Below are 23,025 nucleotides of genomic sequence, written 5' to 3'. Positions count from 1 at the left end.
AACGCAAATGTGAACGTAGCCTTAGGGGCCTGAACTCACAGAAAAGGGGTATGAACACTATGGGCAGGATTCACCATAAATATGCCCACGATGGTAAAGATTCACTATAAATATGACCCCTATGGGCAAGATTCAAAATACATATGCCGCTATGGGCAGGATTCACTATAAATATGCCGCTATGGGCAGGATTCACTATAAATATGCCCCTATGGGCAGGATTCACTATATATATGCCCCCTATGGGCAGGATTCACTATAAATATGCCCCCTATGGGCAGGATTCACCATAAATATGCCCCCAATGGGCAGGATTCACTATAAATATGCCCCCTATGGGCAGGATTCACTATAAATATGCCCCTATGGGCAGGATTCACTATAAATATGCCGCTATCGGCAGAATTCACTATAAATATGCCCACTATGGGCAGGATTCACTATAAATATGCCCACTATGGGCAGGATTCACTATAAATATGCCCCCTATGGGCAGGATTCACTATAAATATGCCCCTATGGGCAGGATTCACTTTAAATATGCCCCCTATGGGCAGGATTCACTATAAATATGCCCCCTATGGGCAGGATTCACTATAAATATGCCGCTATCGGCAGAATTCACTATAAATATGCCCACTATGGGCAGGATTCACTATAAATATGCCCACTATGGGCAGGATTCACTATAAATATGCCCCCTATGGGCAGGATTCACTATAAATATGCCCCTATGGGCAGGATTCACTATAAATATGCCCACTATGGGCAGGATTCACTATAAATATGCCCCTATGGGCAGGATTCACTATAAACATGCTTCTATGGGCAGGATTCACTATAAATGCTTCTATGGGCAGGATTCACTATAAATATGCCCCTATGGGCAGGATTCACTATATATATGCCGCTATGGGCAGGATTCACTATAAATATGCTCCTATGTGCAGGATTCACTATAAATATGCCCCTATGGGCAGGATTCACTATATATATGCCCCCTATGGGCAGGATTCACCATAAATATGCCCCCAATGGGCAGGATTCACTATAAATATGCCCACTATGGGCAGGATTCACTATAAATATGCCCCCTATGGGCAGGATTCACTATAAATATGCCCCTATGGGCAGGATTCACTATAAATATGCCCCTATGGGCAGGATTCACTATAAATATGCCCCCTATGGGCAGGATTCACTATAAATATGCCCCTATCGGCAGAATTCACTATAAATATGCCCACTATGGGCAGGATTCACTATAAATATGCCCCTATGGGCAGGATTCACTATAAATATGCCCCCTATGGGCAGGATTCACTATAAATATGCCCCTATGGGCAGGATTCACTATAAATATGCCCCTATGGGCAGGATTCACTATAAATATGCCCCTATGGGCAGGATTCACTATAAATATGCTCCTATGGGCAGGATTCACTATAAATATGCCCACTATGGGCAGGATTCACTATAAATATGCCCCTATGGGCAGGATTCACTATAAATATGCCCACTATGGGCAGGATTCACTATAAATATGCCCCTATGGGCAGAATTCACTATAAATATGTCCCTATGGGCAGGATTCACTATAAATATGCCCCTATCTGCAGGATTCACCATAAATATGCCCACTATGGGCAGGATTCACTATACATATGCCCCTATGGACAGATTCACTATAAATTTGCCCCTATGGGCAGGATTCACTATAAATATGTCCCTATGGACAGGATTCACTATAAATATGCCCCTATCTGCAGGATTCACCATAAGTATGCCCCTATGGGCAGGACTCACTATAAATTTGCCCCTATGGGCAGGACTCACTATAAATTTGCCCCTATGGGCAGGATTCACTATAAATATGCCCCTATGGGCAGGATTCACTATAAATATGTCCCTATGGGCAGGATTCACTATAAATATGCCCCCTATGGGCAGGATTCACTATAAATATGCCCCTATGGGCAGGATTCACTATAAATATGCCCCTATGGGCAGGATTCACTATAAATATGTCCGTATGGGCAGGATTCACTATAAATATGTCCCTATGGGCAGGATTCACTATAAATATGCCCCTATGGGCAGGATTCACTATAAATATGCCCCCTATGGGCAGGATTCACTATAAATATGTCCGTATGGGCAGGATTCACTATAAATATGTCCCTATGGGCAGGATTCACTATAAATATGCCCCTATCTGCAGGATTCACCATAAATATGCCCTTATGGGCAGGATTCACAATAAATATGCCAGTATAGGCAGGATTCACTATAAATATGCCCCTATCTGCAGGATTCACCATAAGTATGCCCCTATGGGCAGGACTCACTATAAATTTGCCCCTATGGGCAGGACTCACTATAAATTTGCCCCTATGGGCAGGATTCACTATAAATATGCCCCTATGGGCAGGATTCACTATAAATATGTCCCTATGGGCAGGATTCTGTTGTGAATTCTGTTCTTGGGTTCCCTCCGGTGGTTGTTGGTGGTATTGCAGCTGTCCCTGGCTTGCAGTTCTGGTCAGGTGTTTCTGCTGATTGCAGGCCTGACTGGGGTATTTAGGGCTACTGGATTCATTAGTCAGTGCCAGTTGTCCATTGTTCTTGGAGGGATTGCTTCTCTCTCTGGTTCCTCATGCCCTGCTGCCAATTCAGCTAAGATAAGTGTCTGTTTTTTTGTATCTGTGCACACATGCAGTGTGCTTGTAATTCAGTGCAATCCATTTGTGTTTTTGTCCAGCTTCGACTTTGTTTGGATTTTTCAGTCATGCTGGATTCTCAGGAGTTGCAGATATACTTGCTATGTCTTTAGTTAGATGTAGTATATTTGTATTTTCTGCTGTGGATATTTTTAGGATTTTAATACTGACCGCTTAGAATTCTGTCCTATCTTTTTCTATTTAGCTAGAAGTGCCTCTTTTGCTAAATTCTGTTTTTCTGCCTGCGTGTGTCTTTCCTCTTAAACGCACAGTCAATATTTGTGGGGGGCTGTCAAACCTTTGGGGCTCTGCTCTGAGGCAAGATAGGATTCCCATTTCCACCTATAGGGGTATTTAGTCCTCCGGCTGTGTCGAGGCGTCTAGGACGGGTTAGGCACACCCCACGGCTACTTCTGGTTGCGGTGTCAGTTTAGGGTTCGCGGTCAGAACATATACCACTTACTCCTGAGAAAGTCTCTCATGCGGCTCCTAGGTCACCGGATCATAACAGGATTCACTATAAATATGCCCCTATGTGCAGGATTCACTATAAATATGCCCCTATGTGCAGGATTCACTATAAATATGTCCCTATGGGCAGGATTCACTATAAATATCTCCCTATGGGCAGGATTCACTATAAATATCTCCCTATCTGCAGGATTCACCATAAATATGCCCCTATCGGCAGAATTCACTATAAATATGCCCCTATCGGCAGAATTCACTATAAATATGCCCCTATGGGCAGGATTCACTATATATATGCCGCTATGGGCAGGATTCACTATAAATATGCTCCTATGTGCAGGATTCACTATAAATATGCCCCTATGGGCAGGATTCACTATATATATGCCCCCTATGGGCAGGATTCACCATAAATATGCCCCCAATGGGCAGGATTCACTATAAATATGCCCCCTATGGGCAGGATTCACTATAAATATGCCCACTATTGGCAGGATTCACTATAAATATGCCCCTATGGGCAGGATTCACTATAAATATGCCCACTATGGGCAGGATTCACTATAAATATGCCCCCTATGGGCAGGATTCACTATAAATATGCCGCTATGGGCAGGATTCACTATAAATATGTCCCTATGGGCAGGATTCACTATAAATATGCCCCCTATGGGCAGGATTCACTATAAATATGCCCGTATGGGCAGGATTCACTATAAATATGCCCCTATGGGCAGGATTCACTATAAATATGCCCCTATGGGCAGGATTCACTATAAATATGCTCCTATGGGCAGGATTCACTATAAATATGCCCACTATGGGCAGGATTCACTATAAATATGCCCCTATGGGCAGGATTCACTATAAATATGCCCACTATGGGCAGGATTCACTATAAATATGCCCCTATGGGCAGGATTCACTATAAATATGCCCACTATGGGCAGGATTCACTATAAATATGCCCACTATGGGCAGGATTCACTATAAATATGCCCCTATGGGCAGAATTCACTATAAATATGTCCCTATGGGCAGGATTCACTATAAATATGCCCCTATCTGCAGGATTCACCATAAATATGCCCACTATGGGCAGGATTCACTATAAATATGCCCCTATGGACAGATTCACTATAAATTTGCCCCTATGGGCAGGATTCACTATAAATATGTCCCTATGGACAGGATTCACTATAAATATGCCCCTATCTGCAGGATTCACTATAAATATGCCCACTATGGGCAGGATTCACTATAAATATGCCCCTATGGGCAGGACTCACTATAAATTTGCCCCTATGGGCAGGACTCACTATAAATATGCCCCTATGGGCAGGATTCACTATAAATATGCCCCTATGGGCAGGATTCACTATAAATATGTCCCTATGGGCAGGATTCACTATAAATATGCCCCCTATGGGCAGGATTCACTATAAATATGCCCCTATGGGCAGGATTCACTATAAATATGCCCACTATGGGCAGGATTCACTATAAATATGCCCCTATGGGCAGGATTCACTATAAATATGTCCGTATGGGCAGGATTCACTATAAATATGTCCCTATGGGCAGGATTCACTATAAATATGCCCCTATGGGCAGGATTCACTATAAATATGCCCCCTATGGGCAGGATTCACTATAAATATGTCCGTATGGGCAGGATTCACTATAAATATGTCCCTATGGGCAGGATTCACTATAAATATGCCCCTATCTGCAGGATTCACCATAAATATGCCCTTATGGGCAGGATTCACAATAAATATGCCAGTATAGGCAGGATTCACTATAAATATGCCCCTATGGGCAGGATTCACTATAAATATGCCCCCTATGGGCAGGATTCACTATAAATATGCCCCTATGGGCAGGATTCGCTATAAATATGCCCACTATGGGCAGGATTCACTATAAATATGTCCCTATGGACAGGATTCACTATAAATATGCCCCTATCTGCAGGATTCACCATAAGTATGCCCCTATGGGCAGGACTCACTATAAATTTGCCCCTATGGGCAGGACTCACTATAAATTTGCCCCTATGGGCAGGATTCACTATAAATATGCCCCTATGGGCAGGATTCACTATAAATATGTCCCTATGGGCAGGATTCTGTTGTGAATTCTGTTCTTGGGTTCCCTCCGGTGGTTGTTGGTGGTATTGCAACTGTCCCTGGCTTGCAGTTCTGGTCAGGTGTTTCTGCTGATTGCAGGCCTGACTGGGGTATTTAGGGCTACTGGATTCATTAGTCAGTGCCAGTTGTCCATTGTTCTTGGAGGGATTGCTTCTCTCTCTGGTTCCTCATGCCCTGCTGCCAATTCAGCTAAGATAAATGTCTGGTTTTTTGTCTCTGTGCACACATGCAGTGTGCTTGTAATTCAGTGCAATCCATTTGTGTTTTTGTCCAGCTTCGACTTTGTTTGGATTTTTCAGTCATGCTGGATTCTCAGGAGTTGCAGATATACTTGCTATGTCTTTAGTTAGATGTAGTATATTTGTATTTTCTGCTGTGGATATTTTTAGGATTTTAATACTGACCGCTTAGAATTCTGTCCTATCTTTTTCTATTTAGCTAGAAGTGCCTCTTTTGCTAAATTCTGTTTTTCTGCCTGCGTGTGTCTTTCCTCTTAAACGCACAGTCAATATTTGTGGGGGGCTGTCAAACCTTTGGGGCTCTGCTCTGAGGCAAGATAGGATTCCCATTTCCACCTATAGGGGTATTTAGTCCTCCGGCTGTGTCGAGGCGTCTAGGACGGGTTAGGCACACCCCACGGCTACTTCTGGTTGCGGTGTCAGTTTAGGGTTCGCGGTCAGAACATATACCACTTACTCCTGAGAAAGTCTCTCATGCGGCTCCTAGGTCACCGGATCATAACAGGATTCACTATAAATATGCCCCTATGTGCAGGATTCACTATAAATATGTCCCTATGGGCAGGATTCACTATAAATATTTCCCTATGGGCAGGATTCACTATAAATATGCCCTATCTGCAGGATTCACCATAAATGTGCCCCTATCGGCAGAATTCACTATAAATATGCCCCTATCGGCAGAATTCACTATAAATATGCCCCTATCGGCAGGATTCACTATAAATATGCCCCTATCGGCAGGATTCACTATAAATATGCCCCTATCGGCAGGATTCACTATAAATATGCCCCTATGGGCAGGATTCACTATAAATATGCCCCTATGGGCAGGATTCACTATAAATATACCCCTATGGGCAGGATTCACTATAAATATGCCCCCTATGGGCAGGATTCACCATAAATATGACTCCTATTGGCAGGATTCACCATAAATATGGCCTCTATGGGTCACAGGTGCCATTTATAATCCCGGTGTCTTCCTTTAGGCTCTTTCTGCCATAAGGCCCAAGTGTGACTGCTATGTTTGCATCCCCAAAACTTGCACTACTATAGGGGGTGTGACTATGGTCGCCATCTTCACTAGATTTTATACATGTACATCCCCCTTCCTTTCCCAAGTGGTGATCTCACCTATTATCAGATGGTGCAAGCGATCGCTGCCCCTAGTGCTGGCCATACATAGAGGCCAGTAGACCCCCATTTAAGGGCAGCTGTCTGCTATTTTACACTATATATATACCGAAAAATACTTTCAGAGATCAGAATAACTTTTCATGTTGAGGATCGGTTCAGATTAGTAAATTTGCCGGCTACGTTAATTTAAAGTGAACCTGAGGTTGCATTAAAGTAAATATTTACAGAATTGCTTCCGTAGCGTTTACCTTATATGTTTTTATTACAGGAATTGCTACATTTTGCAGCATGGGCTCCACCTCTTATTCAACGCTATTTTTTTGGTTTCTGCCGTTGATCAAAGGTCTCTGGATGACTCTGCACAAAAGGAATATGGACTTGCTCTCGATGTTTCCAACCTGTACTGAACACGACCTCGTTGGACTGAGCGGGGCAAAGGTTCATGGATCTGCGGATAAAGCTGTGCACAACCTACAGTGACCGCACGACGATCCTCACTGGTTGGAAACTGGCAGTGGGTTGGATCAGATGGGATGATTCTCGGCCAAGCCACGACTCGCTTCAGATTCTGTCATCGCGGGTGTTTGTCCAGGATCTTGGGACTTTCAGATTTCTTTCGGTGAGTACAGGTGTAAGGTAAGCGGTTAATTAAACAGTAACTCTGTTTATGAATATTATTTTACTATTTAACTCTATACATAATGTAAATAACTTTTGACATTGTAAAAAATCAATAAAAAGTAGTAGCACTTGCAAGTATCCTAAGAAAGCTTCAGGTGGTGGGAGTGTATCTGCGAACTTGGTAAACTAACTAATCAATTACCATCACTGGATTATCAGGGCTGTGCACCCGCACTAGCTATAACAATGCAATAAAAATCAGTAATTCATCACTAATGGACTGTTGAAAGACATAGCAACCTGACCATATAAACTTTGTTTATGGCAGCGCAATGCTGTGTCTCTGGACAAAGTGTATATCAGTATGTATGACCAGTAGTAAAAGTAAAATAATGTACTGACATACATCAGTGAGAGGTCAATGAATGATAAGATCCTTACCTATGAGGCATGGTAACAGGATCTGGGAATGTTTAGCTTGCAAAACAGAAGGCTAAGAGAATACTTAATAGCTGTCTACAAATATCTCAAGGGCTGTCACATTGTAGAAGGATCATCTTTATTCTCATTTGCACAAGGAAAGACTAGAAGCAATGGGATGAAACTGAATGGGAGGAGACAGATTAGATATTAGAAAAAACTTTTTGATAGTGAAAGTGATCAATGAGTGGAACAGGCTGTCACGAGAGGTGGTGAGTTCTCCTTCCATGGAAGTTTTCAAACAGAGGCTGGACAGACATCTGTCTGGGATGATTTAGTGAATCCTGCTTTGAGCAGGAGGTTGGACCAGATGACCCAGGAGGTCCCTTCCAACTCTACCATTGTATGATTCTATACTGGCAGCATATACAGTTCAGATAATCCGTGATTCAAAGGAGAAGCATCACATCTGAGGGGGATAGTAGTCCGTGAAAATAGAAATCTGTCTAGTTCAGTCCAGCCAGTCACGTCTCTCCTATTCAGATCAGAATAGTTCACATTATTCCCTAGCTATTTTATGTACAGGATGGATTATGTTTTTTTAAACATAAGGGACCGTAATGGGGACCAGGTTCACCCCAACCTACGCCAATTCATATGTAGGCTATTGGTCGGAGTCTATCATATAACCTAGGGTGTAACTTGGTCCTCTGAAAATGCTTCATCGACTGTTATTTTTAGTTTCAACAAGTTTTTGTTTTTATTTTCAAGATAAATCCAGAAAGCTTTACAACAAAATCCCACGCAGGGGAATATACTTGAATATTATCAAATTCCAGAATAACTTTAATGGTATTTAAACAATACAAATAAACACATAGACAAAGACACGTAAATGGAAAGAACAAGAAGGAAGGGGGGGAAGTAAGAGATCCATAACTGCATCATGGTGGTACCGATCAAACAATCAATGGTCAGGTATAAGGAGCAAGTCCAATAGAAACCATCGGATATTAAGTTAGCCTCATAGGGATAATGCTAAAATTTGGTCAAGATTACTGTTAGAATTCCTTTCAATCCATGGTCTCCACACTTTATAATATGACTCCCAGGAGTCCTCTCTTGTAGCTTGTATTCGTTCACATAGCATGATAGTGTTCATCTTGTCAATTACTGGGGAGATAGATAGGGTAGCAGTTTTCCATTTCGCTGCAATGTGCAGCTTAGCAGCAAGAAATAGTTGATTAACTAAATTATGTAGCTTGTTGGAGAAGCCCGGATATCTGGCCCCCAGTAGGAACACTGTTATTTCTAACTGGATCGCTCCACCATATAGCTCTTCTACAATAGATTTGATTTTTGACCAAAAGGCGGACACAACCGGGCAATCCCACCACGTATGCCTCAGATCTCCCAAAGCGCCACATCCTCTGAAACACCGATCCGATATGTTTGAGAAGATGGCATTCATCGACTGTTATTTTTATCTAGTCACTAGATGCATGACTAAATTAGGTCAGTGACAACTTTGAAATCTCACTCAGACCTTTAGTAATACACAAAATATTATTTTGTATTTACTGTTTAATTTTTTAAACCTCAATATACACTGCACAAAAAAATAAAGGGAACACAAACATCCCACATTCTAGATATGAGTTAATTAAATATTCCAGTTGCAAATCTTTTTTCATTACATAGTGGAATGCGTTGATAACAACAAAACATAAAATGATCAATGTAAATCAAAATTAATATCCCATGGAAGTCTGGATTTGGAATGATACTCAAAATCAAAGTGGAAAATCAAATTACAGACTGATCCAACTTCTGTTGAAAAGACAAGGAAATATTCTCAATAGTGTAAATGCTCTCACTCCTAGAGGCACAGTAGCATGAGGCGATGTCTATAACCCACAGAAGTTGCTCATTTAGTGCAGCTCATTCAAGATGGCACATCAACGTGAGCTGTTACAAGAAGGGTAGCAGTGTCTGTCAGCACAGTGTCCATAGCATGGAGCAGATACCAGAAGACAGGACAGGACACTAGGAGACCTGGAGGGGGCCGTAGGAGGGCAACAACCCAGCAGCAGGACCGCTACCTCTTCCTTCGTTCAATGATGAACAGGAAGGGCATTGCCAGAGCTCTGCAAAATGACCTCCAGCAGGCCACTCCGAGTGTGGTATGAGGGCCCAACATCCACAAGTGGGTGTTGTACCTACAGGCCAACACCCTGCAGGGTGATAGGCATTTGCCAGAGAAGACCAAGATTGGCAGATTCGACATTGGCGCCCTGTGCTCTTCACGGATGAGAGCAGGTTCACACTGAGCACATGTGACATGTGTCAGAGTCTTAAGACACCATGGAGAACGTTCTGCTGCCTGCAGCTGCCTGGTGCCCTGACTGCGATTAGGTACCTGGATGAGATCCTCAGACCCATTGTGAGACCATATTGTGGTGCTCTGGGCCCTGGGTTCCTTCTGATGCAGGATAATGCCAGACCTCATGTGGCTGGAGTGTGTCAGCAGTTCCTACAAGATAAAGGCATTGAAGCTATGGACTGGCCGCCCTTTCCCCAGACCTGAATCCAATCGAGCCCATCTGGGACATCATGTCTCATTCCATCCACCAATGCTGCGTTGCACCACTGACTGTCCAGTAGTTGATTGATGCTTTAATCCAGGTCTCGGAGGAGATCCCTCAGGAGAACATTAGTCGCCTCATCAGAATCATGCCCAGGCATTGTAGGGAGGTCATACAGGCAAGTGGAGGCCACACACACAGCTGAGCATTTCCTTTTCTTGAGGCATGTCCACTGAAGTTGGATCAGCCTGTAATTTGATTTTCCACTTTGATTTTGAGTATCATTCCACATTCAGACCTCCATAGGATATTAATTGTGATTTACGTTGATCATTTTTATGTTTTATTGTTCTCAGCGCATTCCACTATGTAACGAATAAAGATTTGCACCTGGAATAGTTTGTTCAGTGATATCTAGGATGTGGGATTTTAGTGTTTCCTTTATTTTTTGAGCAGTGTATATGTGGATAGGAAATTAAAAATAAAACCTATTCTAAACCGACAGCAATAGTAATGTACATTTGGCAAGTTGCCACCTTCCCATTTGGTTGTTAAACATTAATAAAAGTCAGTTTACGATAGCTGCAAGATTATGATAAGGACGTTACCAGAGCAGAAAGGATACAATTCGGAATTAATGCAAAGGAAAAGTTAGGACATAAGTACTTTATATATGGGCACAATCAAATTGCAGTATAAATCGGACCAAGAAAGAAGTGTAGTGCAAAGAATGTCTGTCGCCTCTCCCCACCCATGATGGCTGCATAGAAATATATGCTCCCTATATGACGTATACAGGTGCTTCTCACTAAATTAGAATATCATCACAAAGTTAATTAATTTTAGTTCTTCAATGCAAAAAGTGAAACTCATATATTTTATAGAGTCATTACAGAGTGAACTATTTCATGTGTTTATTTCTGTTAATGTTGAGGATTATGGCTTACAGCCAATGAGAACCCAAAAGTCATTATCTCAGTAAATTATAATAATTAGCAACAAACACCTACAAATGCTTCCTAAGCTTTTAAAAAGGTCCCTTAGTCAGTTTCAGTAGCTCCACAATCATGGGGAAGACTGCTGACTTGACAAATGTCCAGAAGGCGTCACTGACACACTCCACAAGGAGGGGAAGCCACAAAAGGTAATTGCTAAATAAGCCGGCTGTTCACAGAGTGCTGTATCCAAGCATATTAATGGAAAGTTGAGTGGAAGGAAAAAGTGTGGTAGAAAAAGGTGCACAAGCAACCGGGATAACCGCAGCCTGGAAAGGATTGTTAAGAAAAAAAAAGGGCATTCAAAAATGTGGGGGAGATAAACAAGGAGTGGACTGCTGCTGGAGTCATTGGTTCACCACACACAGACGTCTCCAGGACATGGGCTACAAGTGTCACATTCATTGTGTCAGCCACTCATGACCAATAGACAACACCAGAAGCGTCTTACCTGGGCCAAGGAGAAAAAGAACTGGACTGTTGTCAGTGGTCCAAGGTGTTGTTTTCAGATGAAAGTACATTTTGCATTTCATTTGGAAATCAAGGTCCCAGAGTCTGGAGGAAAAGTGGAGAGGCCACAATCCAAGCTGCTGGAGGTCTGGTGTGAAGTCTCCACAATCAGTGATGGTTTGGGGAGCCATGTCATCTGCTGGTGTAGGTCCACTGTGTTCAATCAAGACCAAAGTCAGTGCGGCCATCTACCAGGACATTTTAGAGCTCTTCATGCTTCCCTCTGCTGACAAGCTTTCTGGAGATGGAAATGTCATTCTCCAGCAGGACTTGGCCCCTGTCCACACTGCCAAAAGCACCAATACCTGATGTAAAAACAACAGTATCACTGGGCTTGATTGGCAGCAAACTCTCCTGACCTTAACCCTATAGAGAATCTATGGAGTATGGTCAAGAGGAAGATGAGACACCAGACCCAACAATGCAGACGAGCTGAAGGCTGCTATCAAAGCAACCTGGGCTTCCATAACCAGGGGTGGATTAAGGATAGCCAGGGCCCCGGGCTGTTCAGACACTGTGGGCCCCCCCCGGTCATGTGACGGGGGTCATGTGATGGGGGTCATGTGACGGGGGTCATGTGACGGGGGTCATGTGATACCCGAACCAGATTATTCCGGAAAAATGGCCGGGCCCTACTCTACTGTAACCTATTAAATATTTGTTGAAATCTGCAATACAATTTAGGTATATTTTGACCAATAATATCACATACAAGGAACAAATACCACCGCGCCATGACCAGACCACAAATTACAACCACAGTGATCGAATAATATCACATACAAGGAACAAATACCACCGCGCTATGACCAGATCACATATTACCACCACTTGGTAACCAAATAGCACATTCAAGGGACAAATACCACAACATTTCCAGACCAAATATTACCACCACATAGTGACTGAATACTACAATACTGATTAGTAATTTAAAAAAAAAAAAAAAACAATACTATCACCATAAGTGCCAGTATTCACAGGAGATCTGTACTTAGTATGCAGTGTCTGTGTAGAGGTAATACAGAGATCACTGGTGACATTATACACAGGACCTCTGTATATAGTGTATAGGTAATACAGTGATCACTGGTGACATTGTACACAGGACCTCTGTATATAGTATACAGTGTATAGTGTTAGTGTATAGGTAACACTGACTCACCAGTGACGTCTCTGGGTGAAGTCCTCCATCTTTCATCCAGCACAGACCGCCATCATTTCTTCCAGCCAGGACTCATTTCTGCAGGAAATAACACAGTTATCTAGAGCTCGCAGAACACATTACTTAATTTTTCACAACTTCTACATTACACCACATGGAGAAAAAAAGGCGATATAGTGTCACTCTGCACAGTAACAGGACCGCCCCCCTCCCATTTAAAACAGTGTACTCAATAAATAAAATAAATACATCACTGCAGTAATAATATCCCTTAATTAGCCCCTATGGTAATAATAATATTCCCCACCCTGGCCCCGTGTGTCTCATTCCTGGCTCCAGCCATATGTTCTCCCATCCTGCACTCATGAGTATCCATTCTACCCCATGTGATCTCCCCATCCTGCCCCATCTGTCTCCATCGTATCCATCCTGCCCCATGTCTTTCATTCTGCCCCGTGTCTCCAATCATGCCCCGTGTCTACATTCTGCCCATGCCTCCAGTCATGCGCCCAGTGTGTCCAGCAATCTGCCCCAGAGTGTCCAGCATATTACCCCCAGTGTGTCCAGCATATTACCCCCAGTGTGTCCAGCAATCTTCCCCAGTGTGTCCAGCATTGCCCCCAGTGTGTCCAGCAATCTGCCCCAGTGTGTCCAGCATATTACCACCAGTGTGTCCAGCAATCTGCCCCAGTGTGTCCAATTGTCCAGCATTGCCCACAGTGTGTCCAGCATTGCCCCAGTGTCTCCACACATTGCCCCAGGGTCTCCAGCATTGCCCCCAGACAGTGTGTTCAACAATATGCCCCAGTATGTCCAGCATATTGCCCCAGAGTATCCAGCATTGCCCCAGAGTATCCAGCATTGCCCCCAGTGTGTCCAGCAATCTGCCCCAGTGTCTCCAGCAATCTGCCCCAGTGTCTCTAGCATTGCCCCCAGTGTCTCCAGCAATGTGCCCCAGTGTCTCCAGCATTGCCCCAGTGTCTCCAGCAATCTTCCCCCAGTGTCTCCAGCAATCTGCCCCCAGTGTCTCCAGCATTGCCCCAGTGTCTCCAGCAATCTGCCCCAGTGTCTCCAGCAATCTGCCCCCAGTGTCTCCAGCAATCTGCCCCCAGTGTCTGCAGCAATCTGCCCCAGTGTCTCCAGCATTGCCCCCAGTGTCTCCAGCAATGTGCCCCAGTGTCTCCAGCATTGCCCCAGTGTCTCCAGCAATCTGCCCCCAGTTTCTCCAGCAATCTGCCCCCAGTGTCTCCAGCATTGCCCCAGTGTCTCCAGCAATCTGCCCCAGTGTCTCCAGCAATCTGCCCCAGTGTCTCCAGCAATCTGCCCCAGTGTCTCCAGCATTGCCCCCAAGTGTCCAGCAATCTGCCCCAGTGTCTCCAGCATTGCCCCAGAGTCTCCAGCATTGCCCCCAGTGCGTCCAGCAATCTGCCCCAGTGTCTCCAGCATTGCCCCAATGTCTCCAGCATTGCCCTAGTGCCTCCAGCATTGCCCCAGTGCCCACAGTGGGGTTCTCCTCACCTTACCAGCGCTCCAGCGGCGAGCAGCTCCCTCCAGCAGCGCACACTCGCCGGCGACTGACAATGACGTCAGACGCCGGCGACGTGTGCGCTGCGGCCGACTTCAGCTGCCAGCCTCCAATTGGCTGGCGGCTGTTGTTAACCGCCGCAGCGCCGGAAGGGGCCTGGTGAGCAGATGAGAAGGGGCCCGATGCCGGCCCCCTCTCTCTGCCCACCGGGTCCGGGGGCACATAAATGCCGGCGGCGGCGGGCATTCACAGTACTCGGGCGGTCAATCTGTGCGGTAGCCCAGGGCCCCCCCACACCACTGGGCCCTGGGCTACCGCCCATATTGACCCTCTTATAATCCGCCCCTGTCCATAACCCCTCAGCAGTGCCACAGGCTGATCGCCTCCATGCCACGCCGCATTCATGCAGTAATTGATGCAAAAGGAGCCGCCACCAAGTATTGAGTGCATTTACTGATCATGCATTTCAGTAGGACAACATTTCGGATTTTAAAATAATTTTTCAAGCTGGTGTTATAAAGTATTCTAATTTACTGAGATAATGACTTTTGGGTTTTCATTGGCTGTAAGCCATGATCATCAACATTAACAGAAATAAACATGTGAAATAGATCACTCTGTGTGTAATGACTCTATAGAACATAGGAGATTCACTTTTTGTATTGAAGAACTGAAATAAATGAACTTTTTGATGATATTCTAATTTAATGAGAAGCACCTGTATATATCGTCATGGTCGAAAGTGTTGATACTCTTGAAATTGTTCCAGAAAATTATTGCATTTACATGTTTTGTTATACACATGTTTATTTCCTTTGTGTGTCTTGGAACAACACAAAAAAAACAGAGGCCAAAAGGCAGATTGGACATAATTTCACATAAAACCCCAAAAATGGGCAGGACAAAATTGTTGTCGGCTTTCCAAAATTGTGAGTAAACAACTTTGTTTTAAGCATATAATGCTTGTTCACACTCACTTGTGGCAAGTACAGTGCCTTGCGAAAGGATTCGGCTCCCTGGAACTTTTCAACCTTTTCCCACATATCATGCTTCAAACATAAAGATACCAAATGTAAATTTTTGGTGAAGAATCAACAACAAGTGGAACACAATTGTGAAGTTGAACGAAATTTATTGGTTATTTTAAATTTTTGTGGAAATTCAAAAACTGAAAAGTGGGGCGTGCAATATTATTCGGCCCCTTTAACTTAATACTTTATTGCACCACCTTTTGCTGCGATTACAAGTCGCTTGGGGTAGGTCTCTATCAGTTTTGTACATGGAGAGACTGAAATTCTTGCCCATTCTTCCTTGGCAAACAGCTCGAGCTCAGTGAGGTTGGATGGAGATCGTTTGTGAACAGCAGTTTTCAGCTCTTTCCACAGATTCTCGATTGGATTGAGGTCTGGACTTTGACTTGGCCATTCTAACACCTGGATACGTTTATTTGTGAACCATTCCATTGTAGATTTTGCTTTATGTTTGGGATCATTGTCTTGTTGGAAGACAAATCTTCGTCCCAGTCTCAGGTCTTTTGCAGACTCCAACAGGTTTTCTTCAAGAATGGTCCTGTATTTGGCTCCATCCATCTTCTCATCAATTTTAACCATCTTCCCTGTCCCTGCTGAAGAAAAGCAGGCCCAAACCATGATGCTGCCACCACCATGTTTGACAGTGGGGATGGTGTGTTCAGGGTGATGAGCTGTGTTGCCTTTACACCAAACATATCGTTTGGCATTGTTGCCAAAAAGTTTGATTTTGGTTTCATCTGACCAGAGCACCTTCTTCCACATGTTTGGTGTCTCCCAGGTGGCTTGTTGCAAACTTTAAACAATACTTTTTATGGATATCTTTGAGAAATGGCTTTCTTCTTGCCACTCTTCCATAAAGGCCAGATTTGTGCAGTGTACGACTGATTGTTGTCCTATGGACAGACTGTCCCACCTCAGCTGTAGATCTCTGCAGTTCATCCAGAGTGATCATGGGCCTCTTGGCTGCATCTCTGATCAGTCTTCTTGTCTGAGATGAAAGTTTAGAGGGACGGCCGGGTCTTGGTAGATTTGCAGTGGTAGGATACTCCTTCCATTTCAATATGATCGCTTGCACAGTGCTCCTTGGGATGTTTAAGGTTTTGGAAATCATTTTGTATCCAAATCCAGCTTTAAACTTCTCCACAACAGTATAACGGACCTGCCTGTTATGTTCCTTGGTCTTCATGATGCTCTCTATGGCATGACAACTAGAGGTCTCCAGCAGACCTCTATGGTTGTTACTGCCAGATTGCTATGAGAAAGTGCTCATATTGCTCATAGCAAGTGAGCAATTCTGCTACATACAGGCGATCTTATCATCACCTGTATGTAGCAGTGCCGATCGGATTATGGCAGCTTCTAGTCTCTCATGGAGATTATTGAAGCATGCCAAAAGTAAAAAAAAATTGATTTAAAAAATAATAATCTTTATTTATATAGCGCCAACATATTCCGCAGCGCATTACAGTTTAACAGTTTCAAATAATGTTACAATCCATTTTTGGATTCGTGGCAGCTCTGGTTCTACACTGTTTTAAAAGTAGCTTTTATCCTTTCAGGACCATCGGGGGTTAATGGCAGTTCCCCAACCGCCCCCCGTGCTGGCAATCAGGTGTAACTGCAGTGTTGCAGGGTCAGCTGATGTGGTGGTGACCACTCCCACCATCCTTTAAATGGTCACATGATGCATCAGCTGACTGTTGGTGATAGCGTTTCTCTACGGAGACCAGCTTTGCAGGAACAGCTCTCTGGTGTCAGCCACTTCTGGTGTTTGGAGTCCTGTTGCTGTGCTATTTTCAGTGTGGATCTTGGCAGAGGTGTCTGGAAGCTAAGTGCTGTTCTTTCTCCTTGTCCCTTTTGTGTTCATCACTATCCCCTGTGTGGTACCATCTGCAGTGGTGAGCCTAGCTCTCCTTTCCAGCCAGGGAAGTGTGAGATGACAACTAGGGACGAGGTTCCTGATGGCAGTGGGGGGGAAGGACCCTCTTAGGGCGTTAGGGGCAGTGCAGGGACAGGCTCAGGATTCAACTGGAGGTGTCTCTTCCTTCATTTCCTTATTGATAGGGCCTTCCTCACCCCTTTTCCATCCCATTGTGTCTTTGTTGTGCCGTCCGCTATTGATTCCCCCCCACACCGAGGTCGCTATATATATCGTGACAAACAAAATATCAACATTTAAATCACCCCCTTCCAACCCATTCAAAATAAAGCAATAAAAAAATCAAACTTGCACATATTTGGTATCACCGTGTTCAGAATCACCCGATCTCTCAATATTAAAAAAAAGAATTAACCCGATCGCTAAATATCGTAACGAGAAAAAAAAAGTCAAAATGCCAGAATTACGTTTTTTCGGTCATCGCAGCATTGCATTAAAATGCAATAACAGGTAATTTAAAATATTATATCTGCACTAAAATGGTATAATTAAAAACGTCAGCTTGGGGCAAAAAATATGCCCTAACACAAACCGAGATCACGAAAAATGGAGACGCTATGGGTATCGGAATTTTTTTTTTTTCACAAACTTTGACATTATTGTTCACCACTTTGATAAATAAGAACCTATACATATTTGGGGTCTATGAACTCGTAATGATCTGGAGAATCATAATGGCAGGTCAGTTTTAGCATTTAGTGAACATAGTAAAAAAGCAGAAGCAAAAAACAACTGTGAAATTGCACTTTTTTTTGGCAATTTTACTGCATTTGGATTTTTTCCTGTTTTCCAGTACATGATATGTTAAAACCAATGGGTGTCGTTCAACAAGTAAAACTCGTCCAGCAAAAAAAATGCCCTCACATGGCCATATTGACCGAAAAATAAAAAAAGTTATCGGTCTGGGAAGAAGGGGAGCAAAAAATGAAAATGCAAAACCAAATATGCCTCTGGTCGTTAAGGGGTTAAGCGGAGTCTGCCAACTGCTTTGTCCAGCCCATTTTTGGAGTCTTGTGTGAAATTATGTCCAATTTACCTTTTTTTTCCTCTGTTGTTTTTTTATTTTTTGTGTTGTTCCAAGACACACAAATCAAATAAACATGTGTAGCAAAACATGTGTAATTGTAGTAATTTTCTGGGAAAAATACTTCATTTTATGGAACAATTTCAAGAGTTCTAACACTTTAGACCATGAGAAGACCAGGAGCAATATTAGGGGGCCAGGTCTGGAGGACAAACCTGACTGGTTCCTGATTTTTAAATAAAGTCTATTGCCGTGTCATATGATTACATAAAATTGGTAATTTACTGTAAACTTTATTGTCTTAGGTCCCCCATAACATCTGATACCTCAATGGACTCTAGCGACTACCAGCCTAGGGTGGTTATCATTGGCGCCGGCTTTGCAGGACTTGGTGCTGCCACCACCTTGGTGAAACATGGTGTGAAGAATATCGTCATCCTGGAAGCCTTAGGTCGGGCAGGAGGAAGAGTATGGACGCACAAACCTTTCGGAACTGCTGCACTGGAGTTGGGTGCCACCTGGGTCCATGGCCAGAAAGACAATCCACTCTACAAAATGGCAAAGGAGGGAGGACTACTGGCCGATGATGGGTTCAATATGGTGTCTTGCCAGCCAGTGTCTGTAACCCCACAGGATTATTTCTTTAATGAACAAGGAAAGCTGCTGCCTCCGACTCAGGTGGAAGAGGTAACTTGTTTTTTTGGTAGGTTAATGTCTCAAATCAACCAGAAAGACTATAAAACCGAATGTGAATCGTGGTCAGTCGGGGAGTATCTTGATCGTGAATTCTCCTTGTCCAATCTTTCAAAGGCCAAGAGTCAGGAAGGAGTTTATGAGTGGTGTAAGCGCGCAGAATGTGTGGACGAAGCTTGTAACTCCATGTATGAGTTCTCGTTGAGTCAGCTCGGTTTATATACCGCTCTTGAGGGACCATTTTTCAACTCCTTGGGCAGTAAGGGTTACCAGGCTCTTCTGGATGGCCTACTAGACCAGCTGCCATCTAATTCTCTTCGATGCCATAAACCAGTTCAGTGTGTCCAATGGGAAGGATCATCATCCTCCATTTCGAAGGTATCGAAACATGCGGTCAATGTGCTTTGTGAAGATGGTGAGCAGTTTCCAGCAGATCATGTCATTGTCACCGTTTCTCTTGGATGCTTGAAGGAACGGGCTGCCACTTTATTTGATCCTCCACTACCAAAGGGAAAGATGGAGGCCATCCAGCGATTAGGATTCGGCACAGTGGCCAAGATCTTCTTGGAGTTCAAAAAGCCTTTCTGGCCAGATGACTGTGCTGGGATACAGCTGGTATGGGAGGAAGGCCCGGAGAGTCCAGAGGGATATTCTGATGGGTGCAAACGACAATCATGGCGTTCGGAGTGGTTCAAGAAGATTGGGGGCTTTGACTGTGTTCCAATGCATAGAAGCACCCTCTGTGGATGGATCACAGGATTGGCTGCGGAGCATATGGAGACCCTCCCTGAAAGTGAAGTGGGGGAGGTCTGCGTCCGGTAAGAAACCAGTTCTATATATAAACGTTATGGTTAAAAGAATAGCAAAAAACCATCAGAACTTTCACTGTGGGGGAAAAAGTAATGGTCCATAAAACACATGGACAGGTTCATTCCGCCTGATCATGGGGGTGGCTATGAATGGTGGTGAAAAAGATCAAAATCGACACTTATGAATGCGCCAACTGGGCATGTTCATATCCTGTATCAGCTCATATCTATGGGAAACTTGAAGGGTAGGAATACTTTTGCAGCCATTCTGTGATTGCTCCTTTACATCTAAGAAGAAAACTGAAACAAATGTGCAAATAGGAGATTTTAAAGGCGATCATTCAGTGTATACAGCTCCTATGCAGCGCTAGGTGTCTCCATTGTTACAAGCTACAAACACACCCTGTGTGTCCTCCGATCCTGCAGTCATGGGTTACTCTCTTTTCATTTTTTAACCTACAGACAGTAGAAAATGAGGCAGATGTAAGGTACTAATAAACGGCTGCAGCACCAGACTACAAGGAGTGTTCCTGGAGAGTCTCCAATGGAGTCACATAGGTCAGCACAGGAACTGCATGCACAAAACAGTAGGAGGTTTTTGGCAAAGAATATTTTCAAACTTCTTAATATTCTGTTTTGACTGTATTGGAGCAATTGCAAAATGGTTCATTCTCTTTCATACGTCATCCCAATTTTTCTAGTAACACTTACTTTGAAAAAAATAATAAAATATATACATAAAAATCATATACTGATTTTAAGATCCACTTTGCGCTTATTCTCTGCCCATCTCCAAGGGCTTTTAGCTAAATTATTCATTTATGCCAATTGTGTTGCAATTTTAAAGGGAACGTGTCATGAGAATATGAGCCATTGTTTAAATCAAGGTTCTGAGAACGGATCACAAGGTGCGCATCGTTTACTAGGGTCTGTCTGTGTAAACAGTGTGAACAGACTATTAAATGAATGCCCATAGATAATCACCGGTCATTTAGTCCTGCCATCAGTCCATTTAGTCAGTCCCTTGCTTAATGTCTTTTCTCGAAGCGTTTACAGCAGTTTCCTTATCATCAGAGACAGAATTACATTGATTGGTAAAACCTCTATACAAAGGAGATGACACAGGATCCAGCAATAATAATTTTATTTCTATAGTGCCAACATATTCCAAAGCACTTTACATTTTAAAGGGGAAAAATCACAATAAGTGATGTCACAGCTCCCCTCCTCCTGTACAATGACTGATAACACCTCTATATACAGTAGATAACACAGGATCCACCATTCACAATAGGTGATATCACAGCTCACCTCCTCCTCCTCCTGTACAATGACTGATAACACCTCTATATATAGTAGATAACACAGGATCCACCATTCATAATAGGTGATGTCACAGCTCACCTCCTCCTCCTGTACAATGACTGATAACACCTCCATATATAGTAGATAACACAGGATCCACCATTCACAATAGGTGACGTCAGAGCTCACCTCCTCCTCCTGTACAATGACTGATAACACCTCTATATATAGTAGATAACACAGGATCCACCATTCACAATAGGTGATGTCACAGCTCACCTCCTCCTCCTGTACAATGACTGATAACACCTCTATATACAGTAGATAACACAGGATCCACCATTCACAATAGGTGACGTCAGAGCTCACCTCCTCCTCCTGTACAATGACTGATAACACCTCTATATATAGTAGATAACACAGGATCCACCATTCACAATAGGTGATGTCACAGCTCACCTCCTCCTCCTGTACAATGACTGATAACACCTCTATATACAGTAGATAACACAGGATCCACCATTCACAATAGGTGATGTCACAGCTCACCTCCTCCTCCTGTACAATGACTGATAACACCTCTATATACAGTAGATAACACAGGATCCACCATTCACAATAGGTGATGTCACAGCTCACCTCCTCCTCCTGTACAATGACTGATAACACCTCTATATACAGTAGATAACACAGGATCCACCATTCACAATAGGAGATGTCACAGTTCACCTCCTCCTCCTGTGCAATGACTGATAACACCTCTATATACAGTAGATAACACAGGATCCACCATTCATAATAGGTGATGTCACAGCTCACCTCCTCCTCCTGTACAATGACTGATAACACCTCCATATACAGTAGATAGCACAGGATCCACCATTCACAATAGGTGATGTCACAGCTCACCTCCTCCTCCTGTGCAATGACTGATAACACCTCTATATACTGTAGATAACACAGGATCCACCATTCACAATAGGTGATGTCACAGCTCACCTCCTCCTCCTGTACAATGACTGATAACACCTCCATATACAGTAGATAGCACAGCATCCACCATTCACAATAGGTGATGCAACATCTGACCCCCCTGCCATTTTGATGCTCTCACAGCCCCCCACACACAATCCACTTTGCATCGGCTCTGTAGATGCTCCAATACAACAGATGGGTCAGTGTCTGTTAATTGCGGCTAACGTACATGTGTTATTTTGTGAAACAGGAAGTAGCAGTCTAAAAAAAGCCCAAGTGTGAGAATTGCATCATTTATATACATTTAAATTACAGATTGTGATTATAGAATAAAAAGCACTGGCAAACACTTGAAAAAAAATAATTTACATGAAAACCTGATTTAAACAAGAGGTAATTTTCTAATGACATGTTCCATTTTTAAGCCTACGGATACATTTATAAGGTGCCTTTTCAGAATAAGTACATGAGGAATAAAACTATTTTTGGCCATTATATTATTTTTATCCTGCCCGGGTGCCTCTCTGCCGTCTCCATCCCTAATTTTCATCTGCTATGGAGACTAGCTGGTATGATGTCTCCCATACACAGCACACACCGACATGAGGAATTGCTGCTCTCCTGTCTCTATGTAGCACATGTCAGAAGCAGCAGCATTAAGACATTTAACAGCAGTACAGAGCAGTGTAACTGTGATTCCTGCAA

General features: G+C 43.4%; 1 protein-coding gene across 7 annotated transcripts in view; it reads left to right on the top strand.

The window, feature by feature from the left end:
• LOC143784626 (peroxisomal N(1)-acetyl-spermine/spermidine oxidase-like) overlaps window positions 1–23,025 on the top strand; it is a 43,253-nt gene that overhangs the window by 10,302 nt on the left and 9,926 nt on the right. For 2 of the 7 annotated variants that reach the window (XM_077273099.1, XM_077273098.1), the window contains exons 2-3: window positions 6,992–7,359; window positions 18,844–20,049. In XM_077273099.1, coding sequence (XP_077129214.1) covers window positions 7,166–7,359; window positions 18,844–20,049 — 1,400 coding nt within the window. In that variant the 5' untranslated portion in view covers window positions 6,992–7,165. Of the gene's footprint in view, window positions 1–6,991; window positions 7,360–7,992; window positions 8,037–18,843; window positions 20,054–23,025 lie in introns of those variants that run through there. The other 5 variants (XM_077273100.1, XM_077273101.1, XM_077273102.1 and 2 more) reach the window with 4 other exon arrangements.

Source organism: Ranitomeya variabilis, chromosome 7, assembly GCF_051348905.1.
Source record: "Ranitomeya variabilis isolate aRanVar5 chromosome 7, aRanVar5.hap1, whole genome shotgun sequence".
In the NCBI taxonomy this organism is placed as follows: domain Eukaryota; kingdom Metazoa; phylum Chordata; class Amphibia; order Anura; family Dendrobatidae; genus Ranitomeya; species Ranitomeya variabilis.
This window is presented reverse-complemented; position numbering and strand designations above follow the sequence as displayed.